This window comes from Nansenia antarctica, assembly GCF_963989245.1.
Source record: "Nansenia antarctica genome assembly, chromosome: 15".
Taxonomy (NCBI): Eukaryota; Metazoa; Chordata; class Actinopteri; order Argentiniformes; family Microstomatidae; genus Nansenia; species Nansenia antarctica.
In genome coordinates, this window is record NC_137685.1 from 5,377,084 (window position 1) to 5,405,010 (window position 27,927).

The 27,927-nt window shown below is 44.6% G+C and overlaps 1 protein-coding gene across 1 annotated transcript; it reads right to left on the reverse strand.

Moving 5' to 3' along the window:
• Positions 1-476: 476 nt before the first annotated feature.
• dido1 (death inducer-obliterator 1) lies at positions 477-27,214 on the reverse strand. The gene is made up of 18 exons (XM_080545785.1): positions 27,114-27,214; positions 22,370-22,474; positions 20,106-20,218; positions 18,669-19,773; positions 17,430-17,796; positions 15,583-15,789; positions 14,416-14,692; positions 10,578-11,154; positions 10,175-10,334; positions 9,817-9,933; positions 9,256-9,417; positions 8,632-8,797; positions 7,904-8,381; positions 7,387-7,534; positions 7,011-7,100; positions 6,538-6,733; positions 1,542-4,765; positions 477-1,334 (listed from the first exon to the last, which is right to left on the reverse strand). Exons 3-18 carry the CDS (start codon positions 20,179-20,181, stop codon positions 960-962), a joined length of 7,725 nt encoding a protein of 2,574 aa, XP_080401911.1. The 5' UTR covers positions 20,182-20,218; positions 22,370-22,474; positions 27,114-27,214; the 3' UTR covers positions 477-959.
• Between the last annotated feature and the right edge of the window lie 713 nt (positions 27,215-27,927).

The window sequence follows — 27,927 nt, forward strand, 5'->3', positions numbered from 1 at the left end:
TACATGTTTGTGTTCAGGTTACTAGGCAACAGTCCATTTGAAGTTCACTTGGGGAACGATTTTTGGTTATTTTTATGATTAAAAAACAAAAACAAAAAATAGTTTGGCCTGCGGCCTCGTACCTACGACCGAATCACAGCCGTGCTGATATTCAGTATAACACACTCCCTCTCGTGTGATATTGCTTAAATATAGCATGTTTGTGTGTTATAATGTGTTAGCCACTCATAGAGATGCCACACACCTCATCCTCAACAGGTGTCAGAGAAACTGAAGAGGTTGACTCTGACATTGATTCAAATACGTTCAAAACAAAAATGCATTAATGACAAAGAGAGGTCAGGTGTTGTCATAAAGGTGGTTTAATTGGCCAAGTTTAAACAAAATCAGGACAGGCTTCAATAACAATAGTCAATATCCAACTATGAATATTTATATTTATCTATGCTATACAGATAAACACCATTCAATGGTAAACTGCTGAACATACATGTATATCTTTTTCAATAAACTCAGACTAAAGCAACATGTGTATCCTCAATCCTCACATTATCCATTCTATATATGGCTTATCATTTTTCTACTTAGAAAAGTTTGATTAAAAACACACCAGTATATACACAAATACATTCATATTTACATGATACTGAGGGTGAGAGAGTTAGTCAGTTACTTTCAAGTGATTCTTATAAAAGATGTTTTGACAGGGCAAAGCAAAGGTACATGAATGGTCATTGACATCTTGCACACCTACTAAACTTAAATGATCAGTCTGTGTGATAAAATTCTTAAAATATGAAGTGGCAAAACGATACAAAATGTTCAGACCTTTCAAATACAGGAATAGTGACATCATGTAGAAAACATTCCTAAATAATGTCTTTTTTATATAACAAGTTATGATGAACATTTGTGAAAGTGATTCATTACAGTAATTAGTTGTCCAGGAAAGGAAGAAATTAGGATGCATTTTTATCATTCTCAACTTCTACAGATTTTTCACTGTCCTTGGGGACATCAGGTTTGTTTTCTTTTTTATCATCTCTCTTTTCTTTGCTCCTGCTCCTGTCCCGGCGGTCTCTGTCCCTCTCTCTCTCTCTGTCTCTCTCCCGGTCCCTGTCTCTGGGTCGGTCCCGGTCCCGGTCTTTCCCGCGGTCTCGGTCTCTGCTTCTGGAGCGGTCCCTTCTCCTATCCCGGTTGTCTTTGTCTTTGTCTTTGTCGCGTTCCCGCTCCCGCTCCCTGTCTCTGTCTCTGTCTCTCTCCCGGTCTCTGTTCCTGGGTCGGTCTCGGTCATGGTCTCTCCTTTCAGGCTCTCTGTCTCGGTCATGGTCTCTCCGTTCAGGCTCTCTGTCTCGGTCATGGTCTCTCCGTTCAGGCTCTCTCTCCCTGCCTCGGTCCCTTTCCCGGTCACGAGGCTCTCTCTCCCTCTCCCTTCTTTTGTCTGCCTCTGGATCCCTGTGGCGTTGTGCCTCTGGATCCCTGTGGCGTTCTGCCTCTGGATCCCTGTGGCGTTCTGCCTCTGGATCCCTGTGGCGCTCTGCCTCTGGATCCCTGTGGCGTTCTGCCTCCGGCTCCCTGTGTCTCTCCCCCTCCGGCTCCCTGTGTCTCTCCCCCTCCCTGCCCCTGCTGCGGTCTCTCTCTCGACTGCGCTCCCTCTCCCGGTCTCTCTCTCGACTGCGCTCCCTCTCCCGGTCTCCTCTCTCCCTCCCCCCTCTGTCCCACTCTCGCTCCCTGCTCCAGCGCTTGCCCCCCTGGCTTCTGTCCCAGGGCCTGCCTCCCCCGTGAGGAGGGCCCTCTCGGTCCCTGTCCCTCCTGCGGTCTTCGGACAGATCCCTCTGCCTCTCTTCAGAGAGCCGCGAGGCGCCGGGGACGGGTTCCCGGTCTCGGTCCCGGCCACCCTCGAAGCGACTGGGCCTCTCTCCGCTGCGAGGCTCTGAGCCTTCTCTTGTGGTGCTGCTCCTCCGCCTTCTCATATCGGGCGAGTGTCGACGCCAGTGCTCGTCCCTGTGGGAGTCTGGACTATGGCCTCCCCCCATGCGGTTCGGCAGATGTATGGGACCTTCTGGAGGGGTGGGAAGTAGTGGCCCACGTGCTGGCCGTGGGTCGTCAGGATGGTTGTCGAGGCGGTAGCGCTGGGGACCTCCGAAATGTTGAGAAGGAGGCCCGCCCCCCCTGTGATCTGGAGGGGGAGGCCCCCCCCTCTGGTCATCAAAAGAGCTCCTGTGCGGCGGAGGTGGTGAAGGTGCTCTGGAGCTCCCGAACTGATTATGGGGATGGAAGCGCTGATCACTCATCTCCTCACTAGGAGGTGGGCCTCTTCTCCCCTCATACTGGTTGTGTGGTGGTCCCCTGTACTGGCCTGGGGCGCCTTGTGGGGGAGCCTGGTTGTCTTTGTACATGTGTGGGGTCTGTCCCTGGTGTTGATCCATACCTTGCTGATAAGACCCTGCACTGTCATTTTTGTACTGATCGACAGGGCCTCGTGGCGGGTCGATATTGCGGGGTTGGGAGCCGCCGTGATCCCCAAAGTGAGCGGGTGGAGGGCCGCTGGGCCCAGGGAAGTGGGATGGAGGAGGTAACCTGGTGTTGAAATGGCCAGGGGGCGGTCCTGCAAAGGGTGGAGGGGGGCCTCTCGGTCCAGGGTAATTGAATGGAGGAGGCGGCCCACTGAACCTAGGCGGGGGTAAACTGTTTTGCCCATCAAAGGTATGCGGGGAAAGGTTATGGCCCTCAATGAATTGGCCTGGAGGGGGTCCTCGCTGTCCCATATGCTGAGGCGGTAGGGAGCCCATTGGGGCATTGAACATCTGAGGAGGGGGGGCTCTCTGGTCCATTGGCTGGAACGGAGGTGGGGGTCCTCTGGGCGGCATGATAGTCTGGGGTTGGGGGTGCACAGGGAGTGGCTGTTGCTGAGAGCCTCCCCATTGGTTCTGATAGGGAGGATATACACCTGGAGGCTGGCCAAACTGGGAGTACTGGGACTTGTCGCCTTCACCGGGTCGAGGACGTCCCGTCATGGGAGGGGGACCCTGCATGGATGGAGGAACGGACATATGTGGTGGCCCAAGCATTGGGGGCGGGCCCTGCATCGGTGGGGGGGCAAGCTGGGGTGGGAAAGGGGTTGGCGGAGGAATGTCAAGAGGAGCTCGGTAGTCACTATGGAATCCTGACTGTCCCAAATGTGACATGTGAGGGGATTGACTGTCCCCCAGTGTGGTGCCAACCTGGGCAACATTTGAGGACAGGACAGGAATTGTGGGTAAAGCTGTGGAGGTTATGTTTGTGGAAATGTTGAAGTAGGCAGAGGACGCCGATTCTTGACTGTTCTGCTCAAAACCGGCGATCTCTCCCGCTTTCAATATGCTAGCCGCATTTGGCCAAATACTGTACTTGTCCATCTCCGTTTCGTCCTTGGTCGTTTTGACTTCCTCAGTTTTCACAGTTTTCACACGTTCTTCCATGTAATTGACCTCCATATCGGGTTCCATATGTTCCCCTAACAAGGGAATGGACACCTCTGTTGTGTCTGAATCAAAGAAGGGGACCGCGTCGGTTAGAACTTCTGCCTCTTCGGGTGGTGTTGTTTCTGGTTGTGGTTCGGCTACAGATTGTTGAGGTGGGGTGGACTCTGCAGGTGGGCTGGTTTCTACAACAGGAGCAAGTACCTCCTCTTTCTCTACAACATCTGAGGTTCGTCTGCGGGGGTCCCTACTCTGTCGTGGGTCCCTCCTCTGGTTGACCAAAGGAACCGCCGCTGATGATTTCACTAACTCCTCAACCTTCTTGCCCAGTTGCAGAAGCTGACTGTTTGCCAGTAGGGATTTAGGGGGCTGCGTTATCAAGGTGTCTGTAACTGAGAATAAGGCTGCTGCTGGTGTTCCCGCGGTTGACCTTTGTTGACGAATGGATTCCTCCTGCTCCTCGAGCTGCCGTTTCTCTACCTCAATCTGTTTGTTGATATCGTCCAGCATCTTCTGCTGTTCAGTCAGACCAGTGGCAGCACCACCTCCAGGTGTGGCCTTGGCGTGACCAGGGATCTCTGTCTTGACCTCCTCAAAGATAGTGTCGTCCTCCGGGTCATACGCCACGTCTTCCACCTCAGTTGACGACCTCTGAGGCTGATTAATGACCTCGGGCTCTTTAACCGTCTGAGTTAGTTTCTTGGGCACTGTATCATAGCCCATGCTCGTGTCGTACTCCTCCTCTGGGTCGTACGGACGATCGTCCTCGTCCTCCTCTACCTGCTTCTCTTTTGAAATCAGTCCGAACTGCTGAACGATGGGATCGAGCAGTGTAGCAGGGGGGACTTCGGCAATTTGGTCTGAGGGGGATAGGGAGGCCTCAGAGTCCTGCTTCTTCTTCCCAAAAAGGGTCTTGAGAATGGTCTGCAGGGGAGTGGCGTTGGCAGCGGAGGATGTAGCGGAGCTGGAGGAGGAAGGGGAGTCTTTGTCTGTGGAGTTAGCCGGGGCTTTGACAGACGACAGGAAGGAGAGTACTGAGGAGGTGGCGAGGGAGCTGGATGAGGTTTCAGAGGAGCTAAGGGCGGGCGGGGAGCCTGGGGGTGTGGTGCTGAGGTGAAGATCCTGGCTGTGCCGTGAGCCTTTGGACTCAGATTTTGTTGTTTTTAGAAGACCAGTGTCATCAAGGTCTCTATTTTGTGTCTTGGAACGCTTCTCCTCACTCTCCAAGGAGGCCCCGACACGCTTCTTGTCCTTCTGGCAAATCACTAGCCCAAGGAGGAGGTTAGGGCGCGCTGGCTCAAGTCCTGCAGGACAGAAATTCAAGACAATTAATAAACATTCAAGGAAACACATCTCACTCAAATAATGTCTGGTACACATCTAATAAAACCTATACCACAAATATAAAATATAACAATCAATCAGTCAAGAAACTAACTACTGAAATGAGAGCTTGTTTTAAATTCTTATATCATATACTATGATTCCAACACAGTTCAGGAGGATTTCAAGAGACAGGGAAAGTCATTCACATTATACATGATCATTTTCACATCATTTTTGAGAGTGCACAAAAAAGTGTGCTTGTGTTGATGCGATACATACAGCCTGCAGTGTATATGCCATACCAAAATGGAAAATGATCTGATGCTAAACCTAAGGCCCTAGATTATAACCTATTGTTATAACCTATATTGTTCCATTCAGCAATTTTATAGACAGAAAATAATAATATAATAATAAAAAAACAACAAAACATCAGGATAACCAACATGAAAGCACAAACTATCACTTACAACATAAATTTGTCAAATAAATACTACAACATGTATTGTAAGCCTGAGACAGTTCTTGTAACTGAAATAAGAAAGAAATAACTCATTCACATTCAACTACTGAGCAGGGACCGATGTTACGTGTTTTAGTTCAGGTATTGAAGAATTCCTCAAGATGAGAATTTGGTAAATGTGCCTATATGTCTGTGTAAAATGCATTTGATTCAATGTTTATGTTCTAAATGAGTTGTAATTGCAACCCCCAGAATAAAAACAACAATCACACTTCACAGGTATATAATGCAGACCTACAAACACTTCACATTGTCAGTCTTGTCAAAGTCCTGTATTATTCAATTATTCTTATTATTTGTTTCTGTCCTAATGATACTACTTGTTATTAGTAGTAGATAACAGATTCCATATCAGCAAGTACATTCGCTTGTTGCACTGTACATTCTACTCAACTTGTGGTAAATGTTTGACACTTGATCCCAAAAGGCATGTGATATTTGAGTGAGTCATATTTTATTCCTTCAAATCAGTTAAATTGTTCAGAAAGTTCCGTCTTTTCTTGTCAGTTCTTTTGTTCCAAACTGCAGCGTGAGTGGGTCGATCTCTGTTCAGGTTCTCCAAGCTAGACCCTGCTATAATAACTTACCATGGCTCCCCCCGGGCATTTGAACTACGGTTTGGGACGGGTCAGGTCACTTGCCGTCCCTTCAGTCATGACGTGGTGTGGGTAGATGCAGGTAGATCCACAAGAACAGTGTAGCAGGTGGCAGTATGGAAATGTGAGTGGTGGCATTCCAGAAAATGACATCTTTCCAAAAAAACAACCCAACATTCATGACAATTACAATATAATAGGTGAGCCTTAAAAAACCACAGGCTGAGACTGACATCTACGACGGCATCACCCTGCGATGCACAACATCCTTTATTAGAGAAAGAGGAGTGATACATAGCAATACACACACACACAGAGTACACAGGGCGAGAGCACAAAACGGTACAGAGGGATGTTTCATGGAGAAAAGTAACAGCAAAAGCATGTGACCACCCCCTACAGGACATATCATAAATCACTATCATAAAACAAGCTCTCATTTCACAACTAACCTGCTTCCACAGACTACCCTGTGTATACTCACCTCTCATACCGAAACAATCAACTAGAATAATTCTTAACATGTGTTCCTGTGTTTTCAGGAAAACTGACTGTGGCATATCGTTTCTAAACCACTGGGGAGGTGTCAAGGTTAGCAGAGGCTTCTGTGCTTCTCCCAGCAAGTGCTTACCTGGCCCATCGAAGGGTAAAAGCTTGGAGGGCAGGGGGTCCTTGGAGCTCAGAGGGATTAGATAGAGGTCTTTGATACGCCGGTTGTTATTGGCAACCACTCCAAACTTTTTCCGGCTGCTGAAATAAGAGAAGAGAGAGACGTAGGCCACCTCCTCTTCCTCCGTCGCAGGGTGGAACCGGATCAGACACAGCTCCTGAAGACAGAGAGAGAGAAGAGAGAGAGGGAGGGAGAGAGAGAGACAGAGAGAGAGAAGAGAGAGAGGGAGAGAGAGAGAGAGGGAGAGAGAGAGAGAGAGAGAGAGAGAGGGAGGGAGGGAGGGAGGGAGGGAGGGAGGGAGGGAGGGAGGGAGGGAGGGAGGGAGGGAGAGAGAGAGAGAGAGAGAGAGAGAGAGAGAGAGAGACTAAAACTTTACAACCCTCTTACAGGAAGTTAGTTAAACACCTTGACCAACAGCTTTTTGTCAAACATACCTTTGACAGGGACGTCTTTAGTTTCCCAACGTAGTCCCACACTGTGCTTGGGGAGATCCGACCGCCTATGTGGATGGTGTCAGGCAAGTCCTGTACAGTGTGAACAGTGTTTCCTCTCTGTTAAGTGCTGATATCATCAATGCTACATCAATTTAGTGCCACATTATACAAGCCGAAGCTATTCTGAACAAATTGAATTATAGGGTTCACTATGGTCACATGTAACGCAGTTACCAACAGTTGTATTGTGTCTCGTTATAAACACAGATTATACTGATTTAGCAAACCAATCAGTTCCAGTGTTATGTTTCTCCTAGGCTCCCTTAGAAATACTATAAACAACATACAACACATTGAACACAATGAAAAAACCAACCTCCTTTAGGTGTTCAAAGGATCCTGAGACCACGTATGCCTTGGTGACAAACTTTGCCACACTGTGCATGTTCACAAATCCTTTCCACATCATCTCCTGGCCAGAGAGGAAGATGGCCGTCTCACCCTCAGGTGGGGGTTCTGTTCCACTAGAAAAGCCAAGTCACAACAGTTTCACAACCACATCCAACTTTTTTTGCAACATTTTTCAAATGCATCTTACAGAGAAAGAAATCTGTTTGTTTCTCTAATAAACCTCTAACAGAAGAACACCATATAAAAAGTTACCTCACTAGAAAAGCCAAGTCACAACAGTTTCACAACCACATCCAACTTTTTTTGCAACATTTTTCAAATGCATCTTACAGAGAAAGAAATCTGTTTGCTCTAATAAACCTCTAACAGAAGAACACCATATAAAAAGTTACCTCTAGTCATTAATATATCTGATAACCCTTTACGTCCTAAACTGTTATTCTGACTATACTGTCTGACTTTAGTGGGGGGAGATGGAGCACCTGGAGGCAGGTTTCTGCTGGATGGGCCTGGGGATGGAGGGGGGAGGAGCTGGGGGCATCGGCAGGGGCCCCTTGGGCACCACTTCAACTGCGACCACAACCGCAGGGGGCTCCACTACGACGGGCAGCGGCAGGGAGGCCGCCAGGGAGGCCACCACCTCTTGGACAGTGTGTGTGACGGTCACGCCGGAGGAGCTGTGTCTGGCCATGCGGGGGTCTCTGCGGGTGATAGTGCTGACAGAGGACACGGCTTGCGTGATGGCGGGTGTCTGAGGTTGAGGCGCTAGGCCGCTCATCTCCTCGCCGGGAGGCGGGGGCTCAGAGTAGGTCATCGCGTTGATCGGGTGGGAGACCTGGCCGCCGCCGTCGCCTGAGAAGAGCCTGGAGGGGCGGAGCTCCTGCCTGGACCTCACCTCGGGCTTCTTGACAGAGAGTTTGGGTTTCTTGGTCGCTGGTTCGTCATCTGCTGATCTCTGGCCTGGAGGAGGAAGGTGATGAGAGGTTTGAAATACGGCGCCGTGTTGCATAAGGTGTGAGTTTAGAACAGGACTTACCTTACCAGGATTTCACCTTCATTTCAGAAATCATTCTAGCAACAATGAGACGCTAATTAATCAAAGTGATGGCAAAATAGCAAGTGGATTTGGGGGTACGCTACAAGGCATCAAGACCAAATTAATAGCATGTGACATCAATGAAAATATTTCACTTCCAATAATTGTTTTTACCTGTGCATATTTTGCAGTTCAGGTCAAAGAGATGGGCCCTGTGTTCAGACGTGGTGTCCTTCAGCATGGTGCTGAAGATGTCTGGCATGGCGCTGGTGCTCTTCACCCCAGCAGCAGGGCCCTGGGCTGGGCCAGAGGACACAGCGGGACTCGCCTCCTCCTGGTCCTAAAGACAGAGACCCCAACAGAGTCAAATCTACAACTTCTTTTTTTATTGACTTAAAATGGCACATGAAACAAACCAAAACTAATTCGGTGAGGTCGTGAATGGCAATGCGAGTGCTGCACAGGGTGGATGGCAGTGAGCTTCAGTGGGAGAAGGTGTCAGTGTGTTGAAGGATAGAGCAAGATTGGCAAGAGAATTAAACTGTGAAATCCCAAACATGTTAGAATTCTTTCGGTCAGTCCTTCCCATTTGGGATTCACTGGTTTGCATTAATTGATTTAAATCACACCAATATAAAAAAGATTTAGAGCTCTGAGACAAGGAAATAGGGTGAGTTATGCAGAAAAGAATACAGCGTATTGGGGAAAAAATAAAGGTAGGTAAATAAAAGGTAAAGAAAGGTAAATAAGACATTAATGCCAGAGTGACAAGAAATGGAGGAAAAAGCCACCACTTACTGCCGTGTAAGCCATGCGAGGAGATGGGGAGGTAGCAGAGATACATACGTCTCCGTCAGACATGGGAGGAGCCTCCTCCATGTCCACGTCAGGAGGGCCAGACTCCTTTCTATGACCTGATTTAGGCTGCCCTATCTGGGGTCTAGCACTGGAACTCTGGACCTACAGGACACAATAATCATAATGAACACCATCCACAATAAATAGATTGTATTGTATTTGTTTGTGGTGGATGTTGTTGTTGTATGCCTGTGAACAGGTCACACTTGAAAATGAGCCCTTGGGGCTCAATGTGTTTTTTACCTGTATAAATAAAGGTTAAATAAACATTTAAAAAAAGATAGGGGATGCTAAGCCAATCATCTACCCTTTTAACTGAGATATTGAAGCATCCAACCAACAGTAAAAAGAAGAAAAAGACAAAAAGAGCCAACTACAGCCGTAGGTAGCAGTTCAACAGTTCAAATAAAATTAAAATCATTGCTCTTAGTTGCACTATGTTATGACTTTCATTAGGATCTCTGTTTACTGGGGGAAAATGCATAAGAATGCCATTGTTACCTCTGAGGAGTCAGGCTTCCTCCACTCAGAGATCTCTTTGGAGAGCAGCTCCTCGGCACTCAGCCTCACCAGCCTGAACGGACTGACGTCCCCCCAGACGACCCTGTAGAACAGACCCTGAGGCAGACACAAACACCACTCTTAAAGATTAATTGACATCTTGAATTAAGATTGAATTCATTTGATCAAAATAAGATATATCCTCATCCATTTACTCTATATGAGATACAGTTTGTCGTTATTACCATTACCAAGGTTCAGCAGATCGACGCAAGCCTGACACAAAAGATCACCTGACTTGTGCAAACACAAACGACAACAAAAAACTAAATAGAGTTAAGTGCTTCTGTGGACTGACCTTATTTTTGGGGTCCTTCAGGTTGAACATGAGAGATCTGTACTTGTTCTTGTACTTGCTGTCTGTGTTAAGGCACAGTCCAAACATCTCCTTCTCGATGCTGACGGCCAGTTTTCCCACCTCATTTTCGGACATGTTCAAGTCGTCACTGTCACTCACCCTGGTGGGACGAAATCATAAAACTCAAGATTTTGGAATCCTACATTCAAGAAAATAGAGCTAATAGTTAACGTTACTTACTTCAGACCAGGGTGATTTTACTATCATCCTAATTCACTATTTGACTGCTATAATCAATAGGAAATACAATGGCCTTTGGTAGGGCTAGATTAAAAAAAATAAATGACTATACAACCTATAGTATACAGCAGTGGTCCAAGTATATCTCCTATAGTGCCCTTACCTCTTGTAAAGGATGTCTGTGAGTGAGCGGCGGATGTTCTGTCTCATCTGGTTGTTGGGCGGCGCCATGGGGGGCGGGGGGGGTCCCGAGGCCGCTGACTGGGGCGGTCTGGAGGAGGCGGACTGGGACTGGCTGGATGACGATGACGATGATGTGGATATTGGAGAGGAAGGTACTCTGGATGAAGAGGACTGGCTGTGGGAGGGGGAATCTTTCTGAGGGGGCAAAGTATGGGGCTGCTTCTTAGGGATGGTGAAGGTGGACTTGGTGACCCTCAGGGCCCCTGTGGCGTGAAGAGGACCGGCGGCCGGGTTGTGTGGGATAGAAGGCGGCGGCGGGAATCTCTTTTTACTGGGGGGAGTTAATTGTTTCTTGGATGACTTGGCGCTACCGAAGAGAGTGGAAGCCTTTTTGCCCTTGGTGGCGGTCCTCCCTCCTCTGGGGCCGAGGGACTTCTTGACTGCTTTGGGCGGTGTGGGGGGAGCAGGGGACTTCTTCTCAGGAGGCGCCGGTTCCTGCTCCTTCTGCTCCTCTTCACTCTCCTCCTCCTCCTCCTCTTCCTCCTCTCCTTGAGGAGCTGCTGAGAATAAAACAACTCGCATTAAAAGACTAAACCATGTCCGTGGTACACCAAACATATCACAGAGCAAACATTCCAAATATGCATAACAGCGTTATCAGAATCATGTAAATCTACAATTTAGAACAAATGTAGTGTCGTTACAGATTACATTCATTGTGAACTTTGGGTAAAGTAGGATATTCACAGATTCATTGAATGACCAACTGCCAGATAAGCTTTTGATCAGAATGAATACCAAAGTACAAAAAAGGTGCGTCTTGAAGACATCCTCCTATTGTTAGATCTAGAAAGTAAATGCATTGATATTAGAATCAAGGAAATGTGCTTAAAAATACAGAACTGGATACTCCACATGAACACACACACACACACAGCAGAGTTCAGAATGAGAAAAAAAGCAGGAAATGTTCAATTCCCTTTATTTTTGGCAAATAAAGATTAAACACTTTGCGATCAACAGCCGTTATCGATCCTTTGTTTGAGTCTTCTCAACATCAGTTGAAATGGTTTTGATGCTCTTTGTGAGGAATGCACAGGTGAGGGAATGCACAGGTGAGGGAATGCACAGGTGAGGAATGCACAGGTGAGGGAATGCACAGGTGAGGGAATGCACAGGTGAGGGAATGCACAGGCGAGGGAATGCACAGGCGAGGGAATGCACAGGTGAGGGAATGCACAGGTGAGTCCACAATTCGAGATGACCATGTGACAGCCTACCTAAACACCTACAGGTTTGTGTGGTTTGGGAATAAAGGATATTATTTTCAGTTCTGAATCAGGCCAGAATTTCACTAGTTTCTGAGCTACAACACAACACAAGTCCCCCAGTCGACAAGTCATATCACCTGGATGTCAAGAAAACAACTGATGAATGGTGGACGTAACAGAGTAGTTGAAGGACGCATCCAAAGCTGCTTCTGTGGAGGTTCTCCTCCAGTGTCTGATGGAGACGTGTGTATCTCTGCTACCTCCCCATCTCCTCGCATTCCTTTCATTCACATCTCAAATATTTTCAGCTAACAATAAATATCAACCACATTATATAAGCTGCTCCAGGACAATCAATACATCTTACACTACCGAGCACTAAAACTAAGTAAAACTCAACAACACCAGCAACTTACCATGTCTGGACAGCACACACACAACACCTTCACATCTTTAAGAGATTAACACAATGCAATATCAACACTGAAGTCTCCCCCACCGCAATACAACAAAAAACAACTACTATCAAGCATGGCACAAATGACTTGATGAATGCTACAATACAAAAAAATAATATAGAGATCCAGTAGCTTTGATGAATATGATGTACTACACTGTCAATATCTACAATGTGTGGCTTCTACATTATCATAGGTCTCTAGGGGCCGGTTTCAGACAAGGCTTAAGACAAGTCCAGCATTAGATCACACTTGCAATGGAAAACCTCTATTGAGAATGCTTTTTAGACTAGGATTAGTCTTAATCTGCGCCCATGAAACCAGCCCAAGTTGTGTTCAACACTGTAATACCATTGTGTGCCATCGGGACAAAGGCCATCCTTTCACCATTTGTACCAAACTACAACTGGTCATTAAACTAAAGGTGCTAGTCACTTCAGCAACAGAACATACTACTTCATCTGTTCTTACCTGTTAAATAATGACCACTTGATTTCTTTCAAATAAATCAAGATCTTTCAAGACAAACCGAGTCAAAACACACAAACGGTAACAAAACAAACCCATGTTTCATAGTAAACTCAAGATTGTAATACTATACAATCTAACCGTCTATCATAACTGGTCAAACCTGTGCAAAATATCATGAGGTTCCGTAAGGCTATGCATGTGCGAGGGGTCACATATGATATTTCTCCCTCACACAACCAACAGAGGAAAAAGTCAGCTGGTAATATGGTGGGTGGACAAATTCCTGAGGGTATGTATATTCTATGCATGTACCAACACATGCATTGCGCTCACATTTTAATACATATCAAAGCATAAACACCACTATCATTTCCCATCATTACCAGGACCAATATGTTGTCCGGCATGAAAAGCTGGCACTAACCTAGGAACCTACAACTGTTCCTCATTGTCAAAACAAACTAAAATGTCCCCAAGATATATTTCATATCAGTAAAATATAAGTGTGTGTCATCTGGTGATAGTGGTCTGCCTCCCTGCTCTATATCTACATGCATGTTTGGTCATCGGTCCTGGTCTTTCCACTCTTCTTCTGCAGTCTTCTAAAACTTGGACAGCCGTCTTCGGCTGGTCATGTCTCGGCAGCAGGGTACTTCCTGTCCTTGACTTCCTGTCCCAGCTGGTCAGTCTGTGGGCCTTAGGTTTACACCATCTCTCGCCGCGCCGCGTGTAGATCAGTGGCATATGTCGTCTCTGCAGGGTGGGCCGGGATATCCCCCAGCAATCCGTGACCCCCTCACATAATCAATCAAGGCATCCAAAAAATCTGTAATAACACCTTTTATTTTATAGCCAGTTTCCCCCAGAGGGGTTTGTGATGCATGACATTCAATATGAATGATGTAAATTAATCAGAACAAGCTTGTTATTCACAAAGCTAATAGTGAATACAACTTGAACTGGGTCTAGTTTTTATCAGCACAATGTGAGCTGTATTGCTGTATAATTCCCCTGTAGAAATCCAGGGATAAAAGTCACAGACCTACCTGCTGGAGAGGGCGGAGGGATAGTCTTCAGACGGATAGCAGCGGTGGAGAGCAGGGTGTGGCAATATGCACTCGAGGACTCCTCACATGGGTTCTCACTCAGATTTGATAAAGCGCTACAGTAACCTGGGCTTAATTGATTTTACAGAAATAATCCCCATGTATGAGATATTTTCAAGACTATTCTTTCATGTCTGTCTTCATTAAAAGCCCCATCTTTTGTAGATCATATTTCACATTGTAGAACACTTACTTTTGGCTCACATAGCTATGACTGCTTCATATACTTACCCACTCTACATGTCTACATATCTGACTAAGTTACTGGGCCTTTGCCAAAAAAGACTTCAAAATTCTAGAAGAATATATTTGGGGACCTGTAGTCATCAAGGGATAAAATTCTCCATAATATCCCTTAGACATTACCGCCTTGCCAGATCCAAGGCATTATGTTGGCATGATAAATGCGCTTATCATGGAAAAACAATGCGTTTTTTTCAAAGAGAACCCAAAATTGGAAAAAGTGTTTCAAAGAGAATACATTCAACCCTACTCATTTGACTCAAGTCAACTCCCTATGGTGTAAAAAGTGAAATGATTGTTAAAGATTGAATTAACAAGACCTTCAGAGAGATACATACACGTTTTGTTTAACACTGTTGGTGATATGGGTGTAGTCTTTTCGGGCGTGACTGCATTGTAATTATGGTCGCTGGACCAGGACGACATGGCGGGCGGCGGTGGGCGCTCCTCGGCATGCTGCTCTTCGTCATCATCATCCTCCTCGCTGTCAGACTCTTCCTCGTCGGTGGACTTCTTGCTAGCCCTCTTCCCGGGGCCGGAACACTTCTGGATAGATGGACGGACAAACATACAATTAATCAGATTGTGAACAGATCAGTGAGAAAGCACAAGGGTTCCATAGCTAGATCTTTATGATGTCATAATTCATTACGGGAAGTGACGGAATGATCTGAAGAAAAAGGGTTATTCATGTTGTGTTCAGTGAAGGGGTGAGGGGTTACTGAATGACATTTGATATCTTGTAAATGAATGTTTAAAGTCATTATTTGTCATTTAGATGGGACAAAATCATTTTCGTGGGGCACATATCCCTCCTCCCTCCGTGAGCTTCTCAGACCAGCTTCCCATTTATAGAGTCACTGGCTGGAAACAAAGCTTTGTGGTGACCCACTGTACATAGACATTCCCCAGACACTATGGAGGAGGTACGGCTCCTTTAAGACGAGGAGTTGAGAGTTCAACCCAGGGGGTTTTCAGGGTAGTGTTTAGAGTTAGCCATTCCGATACGCGAGAGTTTGACGAGAAGTTGTTGTTACCCTAGGCTGTTGCACTGTTATGCTATTGCTGCTGTTCTGACATTCAAAGTTGGGAAGTAAAACGTCCGACTCGACAACCTGTCTACCGTCTCCTCGTTTCTACTCACTCCCACAACTTTCCATAAATGTCTGCCAGTCAAGAAAAATCCACCATGCAAAAATGTTTCAGTACACCAAATGATTATTAACTGTGGATCTCAAACATTTGGGGAAAATCCCCAAAATCGATTACATTATGGGTTAACTGTTTCCAAAAAGTTCAGTTTTCACAGTTTAACTACTAAATACAGCCTCATCTAGAGAGTTTGTACCACTCACTAGATGAAGCTGTATCAAGTTGTTAAATGTCAATATTTTCAATACAGCAAGAAATGGCAAAAACTACAAGACCCAAGTTACCTTAGGCGTTGTCCTGGGGCCGGGTCTTCTCTGGGTCTTGGGCTTGTTCTTCTGCTTGGGCTCCTTGACGCCAGTGATGGACTTCATGGCTGCAGCGGCGTGTCTAAGGATGCAGTCGTTGCCGCAGTAGACAGAGTCAGGTAGGGCGTTCTTGTCACAGCCAGGACCGATGCACTTGGGCAGAGAAGACTCCTCCGCTGTCTGCTGCTGAAAATCACAGCCCACAAGGGCACAGTTCAACACTCCAAACGTAACATACATAGCTTTTGAATTGTGAATCCACTTCTAGGGCTTTCACACCGGCACCGTGCCGGTTCGCGTTCGGAAACCTCCGAACGTTGGCGCTGTCTGGCGAACGATACACTGGTATGAACGCGGGCTCGTTCGCCAGAGGTTTCCGAACGCGAACGAGAACCGGCACGGTTCTTTGCCGGTGTGAAAGCCCTATTCTAGACACACTGTGAGGAGTAATAGAACCAGGGTTCCCACACCTTCTGAAACATCAAATTCAAGCACCTTTCAAGGACTTTCAAGTAGGGATGTCCCGATTGGTCCTGAATGTTGGATCGCAGATCGCACCAGAAAAAAAATAGGCAGCGATCTGGGGCTCGCGATCCAGCGTGTCACTCACGTGATGACAACAGTAGTAGTCAGTGGTCACGGGCATGAAAGTTGGCTAGTAGCTACCTGTGTGTAATGAGTCTGACAATGTCATGATGCTAGCTGGTGAAATCATAAACCATTTGCTTACGTAATTTTTCGGTTGTTTACATAGTCTGAAACTACAGATGGTAAGCTTTCAAATGATGCGTCATACATTGAAATCGGAAAAAAATGTTTTGCTCAAGAATGGTGACTGCTAAAAACGCTGCTAACAGCTAGTGGCTAACGTTTCGTTCTAAAACGAAAGTATGTTTACAAGCCAGGTATCACTTACAGGTAGCCTCTGGCAACAGTGAATCCAACCCACAGATTATAAGTATTTAGTGATCGTTAAACTTTAAAAATTCAAGTTGCCTGTTATGAAAAAAACGAAAAGCAGATATTGTTGACACCCCTTTGATTCTGCGACTGGTTTCTGGTCTCACCAGCAGCGTCACTAGGCTACACTTTTAAAAAGGGTGCTATAATTGATTTGCCATTTGTAAGAGAAGATAAATAGAATAAAAACATGAAGGCACTAAAACTAGAAATCAGACAGTAACTCTTTTTTTTCTACAATGCTGAATGCTGCAGTTTAAATTGTTTTAACTTTAAACCAGTTGGTCACTGAGTACTGCAGAGTACTGTTTTTGTTGCTTGAATAAAGGCTGGCAGTCTTTAATAGCCAACTGTTGTTGTGGACGAAATACTGGGGAAGTATTTGTTATTATTCAGGAGTAAAACAATAAATACAAATATCGGATTGATATCGGTATCGCAGATACCTGAAGCCCAGGTATCGGCATCGGTAGTGGAAAAATGGGATCGGGACATCCCTACTTTCAAGACTCAATTCCCTCAAATTCAAGGACCCAACACGGCATAGTTTGAGACAGACCTAGATGAGAATTTATATCATAGGAACTATCCGCTCGGCGCTCACAGACAATTAAAAAGAGAGGCTTGAATGTGTGAACACTAGATGGTCTCTTGCCTTCTCTATGTGTAAAGTTAAGCAATACAGAGAGGAGGAGCTAAGTAAAACAAATTTGAATATATATATATATTTTTAGAGAGAGACGGACGGGAATTCAAGCACTTTCAATGCCCCTGTCTATTTTTAAGACCTTGATTTTTTCCCCCCCTCAAATTCACAAACTTTCAAGGATTTCAAGGACCCGTGGTGGGAACCCCGTAGAACCTACCGGCTGAAAGATCTTGATCTTCTTCTTCCCGCTAGGATTGGTGGCCTTCTCTATCCTGCCTTTGATCCCCATGTCGTCCCCGACCCTCTCCTCTGACACGGCAGAGGCCGTAGGGGACAGAGCCGCCACAGAGGGGCTGGCCTCGGCCTTACAGGACCCAGGGACAGCAATAGCTTTAGGTTTCCCGTTCTCTGTGCCTGCAGCAGGGGGGGAGGTGGCCGACCTGGTGACCTGGCTCTTCTTGGCGGTACAGTTGGGGCAGATATAGTCTTCGCCGTTCCTCTCCATCAGTCGCCCGCGGGCCTCAGTGATGCCGACACAGTCGCCGTGGAACCACTCGAAACAGCGGTCGCAGCAGATCATGAACCTGGGCGCACAAACACAGCACTTCGTGAGCTTAGAATGATAAGGTTCCATCTCCGTTTAGGGTAGTTCAGAGATATTGAGCGTCAAAGTTTTCACATTCCATTATGTTTTGTGAGATGGAACCTTTGTATTTTATTAAATTACTAACTAAAAAATGTCAACATTTTAAAAATAACACCACACAGGCATTAATAAACACCTAATGGATCAGATTATGTAAAAAAACTCAATTTTGACAAAAATGGAGATAGAACCTTATAATTCTAACGTCACGACTTGTAGTGACAGAGCACACAAAGAGGCACGAAGACAACAAAACAATCAGACAGACGGAGGGAGGGTTGGAGGGTTCCATCACCTGTGTAGGTTTTGAGAGTGTTGTTACTTCAAAAAAGTACGGTTGACATTTGAATCTATTCTGCCTTCCACATTATCCGCGTGTTGCAACTGTCAACTGTCAGTACATGGAAACTGTTTCTATTTAAGCCATGTGAATCTTTGGCAATCTCATGCACTCATCTGTCCTTTTTCACTCGCCTGTCCTGATCCTGTTTTTAATGTGAATATATAAAAATAGAATAAAGAAGAAGAAGAATTCTCGTCTGCAGTCGTGCACGAGTAATGTGGGGCTGGTACATACAGGACAGAGAGTCTGATCTAACAGGTTTAATCATCAAAGCATTCAGTCAAAGTTCAAGTCAGTTTCTTGTCAGTATTCAAGCTTATCGTTCAGGCAAGCTAATCATTAATAACCTGAGGTTAGTGAGTTACAGAGGTCACTTTGATCACAATGAGCAGGTCAGTGGAGAGGAATCAGTTCTACAGTGGGATCTGGCTTCTTATGTTAATTAATAACCATAAATAAATGTGTACCTTTTGTTGTGTTTCTGCCGACAGATGCAGTACAATGCATTAGGGTCATATCCTGAGTCGTCAGACTCACTGGAAGATGAGGATGAGGACAACGACTCCTCCTCATCGTCATCCTCACTGTCATTATCCATGTCCTCTGCCTTGGTTGTCTTCAGCCCTCCTTTGGGTGTCCCATCTCCCTTTAAAGGGGCGGAGCCCTTATTGGCTGCTTTGGAATAAGTCCTGAGAGACGCACGCTTGCCACCGGTCTCTTCGGGCTTCGCACTGCTCTCCTCCTTCTCGTCAGTCTCTGGCTCCTTCTCATTCTCTTGCTCCTTTTCCTCCTTTCCGTCGTCTTCTTTCTTCTCTATCTCTTCCACCTCTTCCTTCACAGAGTCTGGCTGAGTCTGAGGCTGAGTCTGAGGCTGAGTCTGAGGCTGAGGCTGTGCTGTACTCTCCATAGCGCTCTCCTCAAGGCTGGGTTTCTCCTGTTCCTGGTCCTCTTCCTTGTCCTGGTCGGGTTGGCCCTGGTCTTGGGATTCGTGGGGTTTGGGTTGGGGCGTGGTAGGCGCATCTCCACTGCCGACCTCCTCCTCCTCGTGCTCATGCTCGTTCTCAGAGCTTCCATCGTCGCTGACCGAGGCTCCTCTGCCTCGGCCGCCTTTCGCCTTCCCGAGAGTCTTATTCTGGCTCCTACTCCTCGTCTTCCTCTCCGGAGACTTGTCGTCCACGGACTTCACGTCTGTGTTCCCGTCGAAGCTGGCCTCGGAGGCCGTCTCTGCGTCGGTCGGGGTTTGTGACGGAGGATCCCCGCTCTCCAGGTTGGCCGAGCCACTCTTCCGTCCTGTAGGACGCCCTCGTTTGGTGGTGAGGAGGAACTCCTCTAGCTTGTCCGTGCGCTTGGCCTGTCTGCCGCTGCGCCGCACGCCGGCGCCCCGGCCCTCCTGGCTCTCGGGGGCTGGCTCCCCCGGCATCTCTCTCTTGGCGATGGTGGTCCGGCGGAATCCCCAGGTCTTCCTGGTCTCGCCGGCGGCCTTGGCGGAATTCTCTGCGTCCTCTAGCTTCTCCTGAGAGGCATCTTCACCTGGATCTGGATCCGGTTCCTCTCTGGCCTCTTCGGTGACGCCTATTAATATAATAAAACACAAAGTTATTGGCAACAAATGAGGGCGCTTGTGATTACAGTGGGGTTGCTTAATGCCTGCAATTACCGAGACATTTTGCCACCAATCAATGGACTTCAAAAGAAACTAATGATTTTTTTTGAGTGATTTTAGAGTGATTTTAGTATGAAAACAAGTGAAAACCCCTTGAGGTTGCATTCCACTAATTTTGACACTGTACCCAAATCAACACCCTTTGTGTAGAGGATCCAGCCGTGCAGTTATGTCCCATTGATAGTCGTTCATTAAGCCCCCTTCGTTTATAAAGGGAAAAGAAGCTTGTCCAAGCTTGTACCTTGAGAGCTGCTCTCCATAGCGTCCTGGCTCTGCTCTGGCGCCAGAGAGAGCTCAGGGCTCACATTCTCCTCCATAGATGACGGAGACACTCACTACTTTCAAACAGAATATCTACAGTTAAGAGAAGAGCACAAGAGACAGGCTATGAGTTAGCCTACTCTTAACTTAATTTTCTCAAATAAGGAGCGTTGTGGGTGGGTGGAGAGAGGGAGGGATTCCAGTCCATAAACATAGAGTAGCACTTTAAGGGCATGTTTTTTTGTATATTGGCCAAACAAAAAACATTTTCTAATTTTACAACTAGACACATACCAGGTTGGCTCAAAGGCAACTTGAATAAATAATGATTAGGGCCAGGGTCGTGAGTATTCTTGAAGATGCGCCTGAGCACAACAAATATGGCGCATTGAAAACTTCCCTCCTAGAGGCTTTTGGTTTAACCGAATCCGGACATGCGCATGCAGTGTTTCCCATACATAGTCTCATTACTAGGGATGCACGATATGCATTTTTCCCCAACCGATACCGATGTTTACCCGCTTCTCGTGGCCGATAACCGATATGATAACCGATATGAGAACAGATATAATTTCATAGTTGATAACCTGTAGTTCATGCACACCTGTAGTGAGGCTATGTAGTGAGCAAAGATTGATGATTTAATATTCCATAGTGATCTCACCAAATCTAACTTACATCACTATTGTTAACACAACAAAGAGAACACTTCTGACTCTTCAAATGTTCATTTATTATTTCCTCTAACAAACAGAATCTGTTATAGACAGTGCACAATGCTTTTTTTAGCCAAGATCTGGCCTCCTTTTATGAAAACAAAAAAGGCTCACCTAAGAGTAATTAGATCAAAAAAGTGTCAAAAAGAAAGTGCATCTTGTCTATCCCTGTAAATTGAAAATGCATAAATAAAATATCAAAATAAATAAATAAAGTGCATCAGTCAATACAAAAATAAAGACTTTTAAAGAACCAAAAGTTGTATAGAACTTTTACAGAAACTAGTGCCAAATGGCTGCTTAGTCTGCAGATAAACAGAATGACACAAGGCACATAGTAGGCTACACTAGTATGCTTAATAAAGCAACTGAAAAGGGCTGGGCTATGCTACTTTTAGTGCATGAGGATGAGGTAGGTTGTGATAAAGCCCATCAAACGTTTTGCATAAGAATTCAAAATAAATTGCACTGACATGGAAAAACAAAAAGTGCATGTTTTCCTTGTAAACAACTTGTCTTGTATAGCCTACATTCACATTCTCACCTAAATAATAGACACGTTTTCCATTGGTGTTCCCTAATATACAAACTGAATACAATTCGCTTGATATTCCTTCCATACAGCGTGCTTGCAATGGTGAATCTTAAGGTGACTTATGAGATTCGTTGTGTTGTAACTCGTAGACCTTTGCCCTCCTCTCCGAACTTTTGTCGAACATGTATTGCAAATTGCAAACGCACTATCTGCCTCAGAAACTGTGAAGAATGTCAGACACACCGGGGAAGACACGTTTCGCTCTCATCTATACACTGCGTGCCTGTACGCAGGCGCAGCAGCATGAGCGCGGAAACCGGAAGCAGAAATATTTCCGGCTTCATATAACCGGCTCAATATCGGCTAAAATTTTATAAAACCGATAAATACCGATAAACATTAATTTCCCATTATCGGGCCGATAAATATCGGTGCCGATAATATCGTGCATCAACCAAAACTATTTTTAGAGCTGTATTTATATATTTATTTTATATATTTCAGCACTGTTCGTGGAAAGTGTTTGAGCAGATTCGCAGAGACGATAGGGCTTAATCATCTGAAATTGGCGGCTCCGTCAAAGCCCGACAACAATGTGATTTTGAATCCCACGGTAAAACTGTAAACCACGGTTTTAGTTGGGGACGGTTTAACGGTATTTAAAAATTGTAGACCGCCCAAGCCTACTTCCACAGTAACATTTGCTTATCTCATTGATGTATCTCACTAGTTTAACTTGATGATAAGTCTATATTAAAATCACAGCACACTATTCACACACACTTACACCCACTAACATATTTGGAATCAGGAAATGATAACAAGGACAGACAACCAGAAGAAGTGCATTAGGATATTGTCATCAACTACTGGGACAAGCTAAATCTGAATCACTCAAAATGACATGACTTGTATTTACAAGTGGGAGAACACCAGTTCTAGAAAAATAAACTGATGAATAAATGAAACACAAGTTATTCTATATGGCCGTACCTGTAACGGTGGGTAACTGAATAAGAAACGTAATTGATGAAAAGGGCTCCGTCTCCTCCTTATAGCGGCTTCTGATCAGCACTCATCACAGATCTGATCCTGGACCTGCAGGTAAGAGGCAGAGAACACGTTAAATCGGTGTGAAGAGGATCAACAGCAAATGTTGCTACAACATCAAAGTGTTACAACGATCCTAAAAGCGTTAGCATCAATAATTAAGATAGGAACGAATATGCAGCGTTAAATGTACAATAAGAGCATTGCATGACAATTCAGCATAGATCCACCACCTAATAATTTCATAAGTGAGTAGCACACAAAGACTGTTCAGGGCTAGGAAACTAAAACAGCGATGGCATCTCTCTGATCAGCTCAATCTGTACTACACACATTTCTAGATACCAGACCAGTCTCAAGCAGGGCTCGACATTAACGCCGTTGTCGATCACCCGTACGCTTTGATAATATCTTCAATCACGATCATCTAGTCTAGTCTAGTCTCGTGCCTGCGCCGTCTGTTGTTCTTCCTGTAAACAGGTAAAAATATCCGGGATCTAGCAGTGTCGCCGTGCTCGAGCAAATAAACCGCGAAAGTTTTACTTGCTCTACTTAAGTAAAACGGCGTTAATGTCGAGCCCCGTCAAGTAATCAACAGTTTTCCTTTTCCACAATTTAAGTCAGTCATTTGTGTCACAATAACTTAGAATGTCGGTTGACTCTAGTTGCTTTATGGTTTAGGAAGATACAATGGCTTCAACACAGGACTATGAAGATGATTACCAAGTCAGTAGGCACCAACAACAGGTTATGGTGCTAGGACCATATTTAACCAAAGATTTAGCAGGCAGGGATGAGGCAAACTTCAGAGAACAAAAATGAGGCTTAATTGTGGGTTTGTCTAAAAAAAAAAAAACGTAATTTCTAAATTACAGAAGGGGAACGCAAGACACTTGCTCCAACTTGAAGGTGTGTTGTGGCCAGAGAAGGAATCGCGAAAACAGTGGTGTTTCAGCTGGGTCTCCCCCTCAGTGTAGCAAGTATATTTGTCTTAATGTTTTGGATAGTGTTGTCGGGAAAAATATTGTCTAAATAGAAATGAGAAAAGGTAGCGTGGTTTCTTCAAATGCAGAGAAAGGTATTTCATTATCTGGGACAGTTTACAAGCATGACAAACAAGGTCTATCAGTGAAAGGTCTGCAGAAAAGTGTTTTTATACACAGGTGAGTCATGCGCTCAGGTATGGCACAAGCCAATCACAGCCAGTTCCTGTCTGCATCGGTAATGAGGAGAGGTCACAATGACATTACAGTGAAAATGAGGAAGGTGATGATGATGCGGGTGACTTCAGCCCACACGTACCCTTAGCATCACAAAGGTGGAGAGGAAGGGCACAGGAATGAACAAAAGGGAAACTAACCCACTGGTGCTGTGCAACATTGTCATGGGTTTTTAGGTGTTATAGACAGACTAGGGGAAAACAAAGAAGGTGGTCAAGTCTGTGATAAACTTTCTACTACGATAGACAAAGTTAAAATGCTTCTGGCTTGACAGCGACAACTGGCTAATTGAAAATGCCTCAGTTATGTCTGTTTAAGACAGTGGTGGAGAAAGCGAGCCAGCTTCAAACACAAGGTCAAACAAAGTGCCAAATGTGATTCATTTTTGGTAATGCTGAACATCAAACTTTGATAACACCACTATAATTGGCGTGGCTCTACATCTTTTCAAATCCCATATGCAGGAAAAAAATAAGAGGGCTCATCATAAAAATGTCGTTGTATGGTACCTGTACTATATCAATGACAATAAAGACCATTCATTCATTCATAACAATGACTTTAACAGTCTGCAATGACATTGTTCATGGAGTAAACATTTCTGATAGAATACCGATATTGAACATCAACACGGCTCGGAACAAGTTAGGCTTCGCTAACAATCAAATGCAGCTACATACAAACGTCACATTCCTGTTGCACAACATCAGACCTACGTTTACAGGCCTACCATTGTCAGTATACAAAACAGCAATCAACAGATCTGGCCCAGTCTTAACAGAAAAGTCCTGGATCCATATAGGAGGACCCAATGCTGACCATTCAGATAGTTTGAGAGAGAGAGAGACTAAATGCACACACGATAAACAACTTCTGACTGCTACCTTACTCTTAGCATAGGGCAAATATTGTCTTTGGCCGAAATCCATTTCACCCCTTGGCCCTCGGTTTTAGGGCGACATAGCCCTCCAAATTTAGATTTTTAAGGACCAGACTCCGAAAAGAGCCACAACACTCCGTCTTATGAAATCCCAGAATGCCTTGCGAATCATTGTCACGATAGTGAACACAATAAGCAGGAAGAGACCTTCACACATGCAATTATTTTCTTAGTTTTTTAGTAAAGATTAATAAAAATATGATAACCATCATATTATCTTAGTTGAATGTCATTTCAGTTGAATGTCATGGGTGTGACGGTACACAAATTAGGTTAATTGGGTTAGGTAAGTACCGCGGTTCGGTTCGGTTTTCGATAGAGCAGGGTAAAAATTCACAAAACATATAGGCTATTGTTCAATTACCTACACCTGTCTTTGTAGGTAATTGAGAAACCGTAATTTTCCCAAACAGGAGACTTAGGCCTAAGTGATGCTGGATGAACTTCAAGCTTTAGTTTAAACTAAAAGCTAAACCACTGACACTCACTGTAGCGTGTGTGCGCCTGCGTACTGGCTGAGATTACTTCAACACACAAAAAAGTTCTGCAGCCGTAAAAGAACGAATTTCCGGTACAAATGTACCGTTACACACCTACATTTAAATGCATTACAGGCCTTTTCTCTATAACAAGCATAAAAAAAAAATATATATAACACAAAATATATATTATGTATTATTATGACTGTGTCTAGCAGCTACTAGCTGTGTGTGTGTGTCTAATATTTTACATCTGATTTATGACAGTCCTGCATTTTGACATATTTCCACATCACATTTTCCCCCTTTGATGGCATATGACGCCCAAAAAGTAAGTTAAGTTCAGCCGCAACATTGTTGCACTGTGGTCCTACATTGATTTGATTGATTGAGAATGTTTATTATGGTCCCCTGCTATACAATTCACAATACAGATATAAAAAATGTACACAGTCACAATGCATAACACCAGCACCAGAAAGGTGCAGGCTGAAGCCTACATGGCTTATTATAAAAGGTGTAGGCTGAAGCCATGGCTTATTATAAAAGGTGTAGGCTGAAGCCATGGAGGCTTATTATGTGCAGACTGGCAGAGTAGGAGCACAGGTTTGCATAGCCTAGCTGTTCTGCCATGGCCTGAGAATGAAGCATTGATGCCTTGATCGATTGACAGCCTGCATGCTTTTCTATCAGGGTCTTGAAGGGTTATCCCATTGCATATAAGGTTAGATATCCAACCCCTACCCCTTGTGACTTTCTTCCAAGGCGAAAAGCGAGTGGCACTCGAGTCCGAAACGAGAAGTAGGGCTGAAAAGGGGGAAATGGGATTGGGCCTTTCTTTCTTTCTTGTGCTGCAGTGTCAAATAACGCCACTTCAAACGCAAAATAAGAGCACATAGTGTTTTCGATCATTGCATCCCTTCTTTAATCCAATGCAAACACATCTAACACGTTAGGAAACGAAATGATTAACACTAAATCGTCTAGTAGTGCAAATAGAAAGCAAAGAGAGACATATTTATCATCATGGGCCTCGACTAGCTACATCCACGGTGGCGTTGCACAAAGACATCACAGCCAACGAGCTGCATTTCCTTGGAAACAGCTCAACAACTCAACTGTCTTTGCAAATTAATCATTGCATACAATCAAATAAGCTACGGCAGATGTACACTGATTGCATGTGTTGCTGTTGGAGATGTTTACATAGAAGCCTTGACGATTGTTTTGCAACATAGAAACTGACGCATACACACACACCCACTCGCTGGCTGGTTAGCGGGGGAAACACCATCTACCATCCCACAGTTAGACGCAATGTTAACACAAAGCATGGTTTGCAAACGTCGCTTTTGCAAAAAATGTTCACGATCAGATGCCACTTACCAGATGTGCATGTTTTATATTCGCAGACATGTTCGATGCATGTAGTTAACACCGTTGCATTGCATTCCCTACTGCAGACTGGAGCTAGTTCCCTAACCCATGTTAGCACTCGGCTAAGCGAGCAACTTCCTATTATTGTCACTTTGATGACCGCTGAATTAACTAATGCAACCTCGAATTACCATTGTCAAACATGCACACACAATATCTCCTAGATAAGTACAAGACAGTGGAAACAAACTCTTTGAAAGTGAAACATTTAATCAAGTGTAGCTCGAGCGCTTGGGGCCAGCATAATCTTGCAACGTCACATGGAGCGTGCCAACACAAATGCACAAAACAAAGTATGGAGGTCTTTAAAAATCTACCTTTCATCAACGGTACAGAAACTCCTCATTGAATATATAAACATAGTCACGAATGCATTTGTAACTGTTACAGGAGGTTAGTGCATATTTCATATTTCTTTCTTCGAATATTATTTTCCAGCAATTAGTCGGACCCAAGGCCACGCGCGGTAGCAACATGCTCCAGGCTCGTTCGCGTGCTTGTTGCGCGTGACATTTAACACATTTAACATTTTTGACAATTTAACATTTTGCAAATGAAGAGAATAGTCACAAGTCTGTTTAAGGCATTTAAGACATTATAACACCACCCACCTAAAACCTCGACGATGTTTGTGTTCTCTCAGGGTCTACATCCAAGCCTCCATTTTCCTTTCGTGTTGGCTCGCGCTGCTTAATGCAGAAATGGCTGCCTGTCAGATAGAGGAGAGGTATAAACCCCCGGTGTTTCTACAGCGCTCCTACAGGTCAGGAATGGAATGGCAGGCAGACACTTTCGTCTCAATGGCGACCTTCTATTTGGAAAGATGCCTGACATTTCTGATCACTGGTTGTGTGCGGAACACATAATAATAATAATAATAATAATAATAATAATAATAATAATAATAATAATAATCATCATCATCATAATAATAATAATAGCTGTCTTGTTTTGTCATTATGTTTGTTTGTTTTAAAAGAAAATAAAGAAACATTTGATCACAAAAAAAAAAAAATATAATAATAATAAACAACTTTATTTGTAAAGAATTTGTATAGAATACCTTCATGTTTTGCACCAGTTATGATTAAACACAAACACTATCAATGTCTTTTTTCCATTAACTATTGTCTTTTTAAATGTTTTATCTATTTACTTCTTATATTTGCTTTTATTCATTGTAATTTTTATTTTCTTATGCTCCTCTTGCTGTATTTTTAAATAATGTATGTACAGCACTTTGGATTGCCCCTGTTGTATGACATGTGCTGTACAAATAAACTTGCCTTGCCTATAGCGCTTTTCCTGCAAACGTTGCAGCTCAAAGTGCTTTAATCATTATATACTGTAGATATATATATATATATATAATTTAATTATTTAGTCATTTAAAGGCAATATTAAAAAGATGGGTTTTTAGTCTTG

Bases quoted from the DNA above. Each gene is read 5' to 3' on its own strand.
- dido1 (XM_080545785.1), bottom strand. From the start codon at position 20,181: ATGGAGGAGAATGTGAGCCCTGAGCTCTCTCTGGCGCCAGAGCAGAGC. The intron at 9,934-10,174 runs GTCAGTCCACAG...TGTCTGCCTCAG, and splicing joins TGAAGGACCCCAAAAATAAG to GGTCTGTTCTACAGGGTCGT. The intron at 7,535-7,903 runs GTGCTCCATCTC...TGGCTTTTCTAG, and splicing joins CAGCAGAAACCTGCCTCCAG to TGGAACAGAACCCCCACCTG.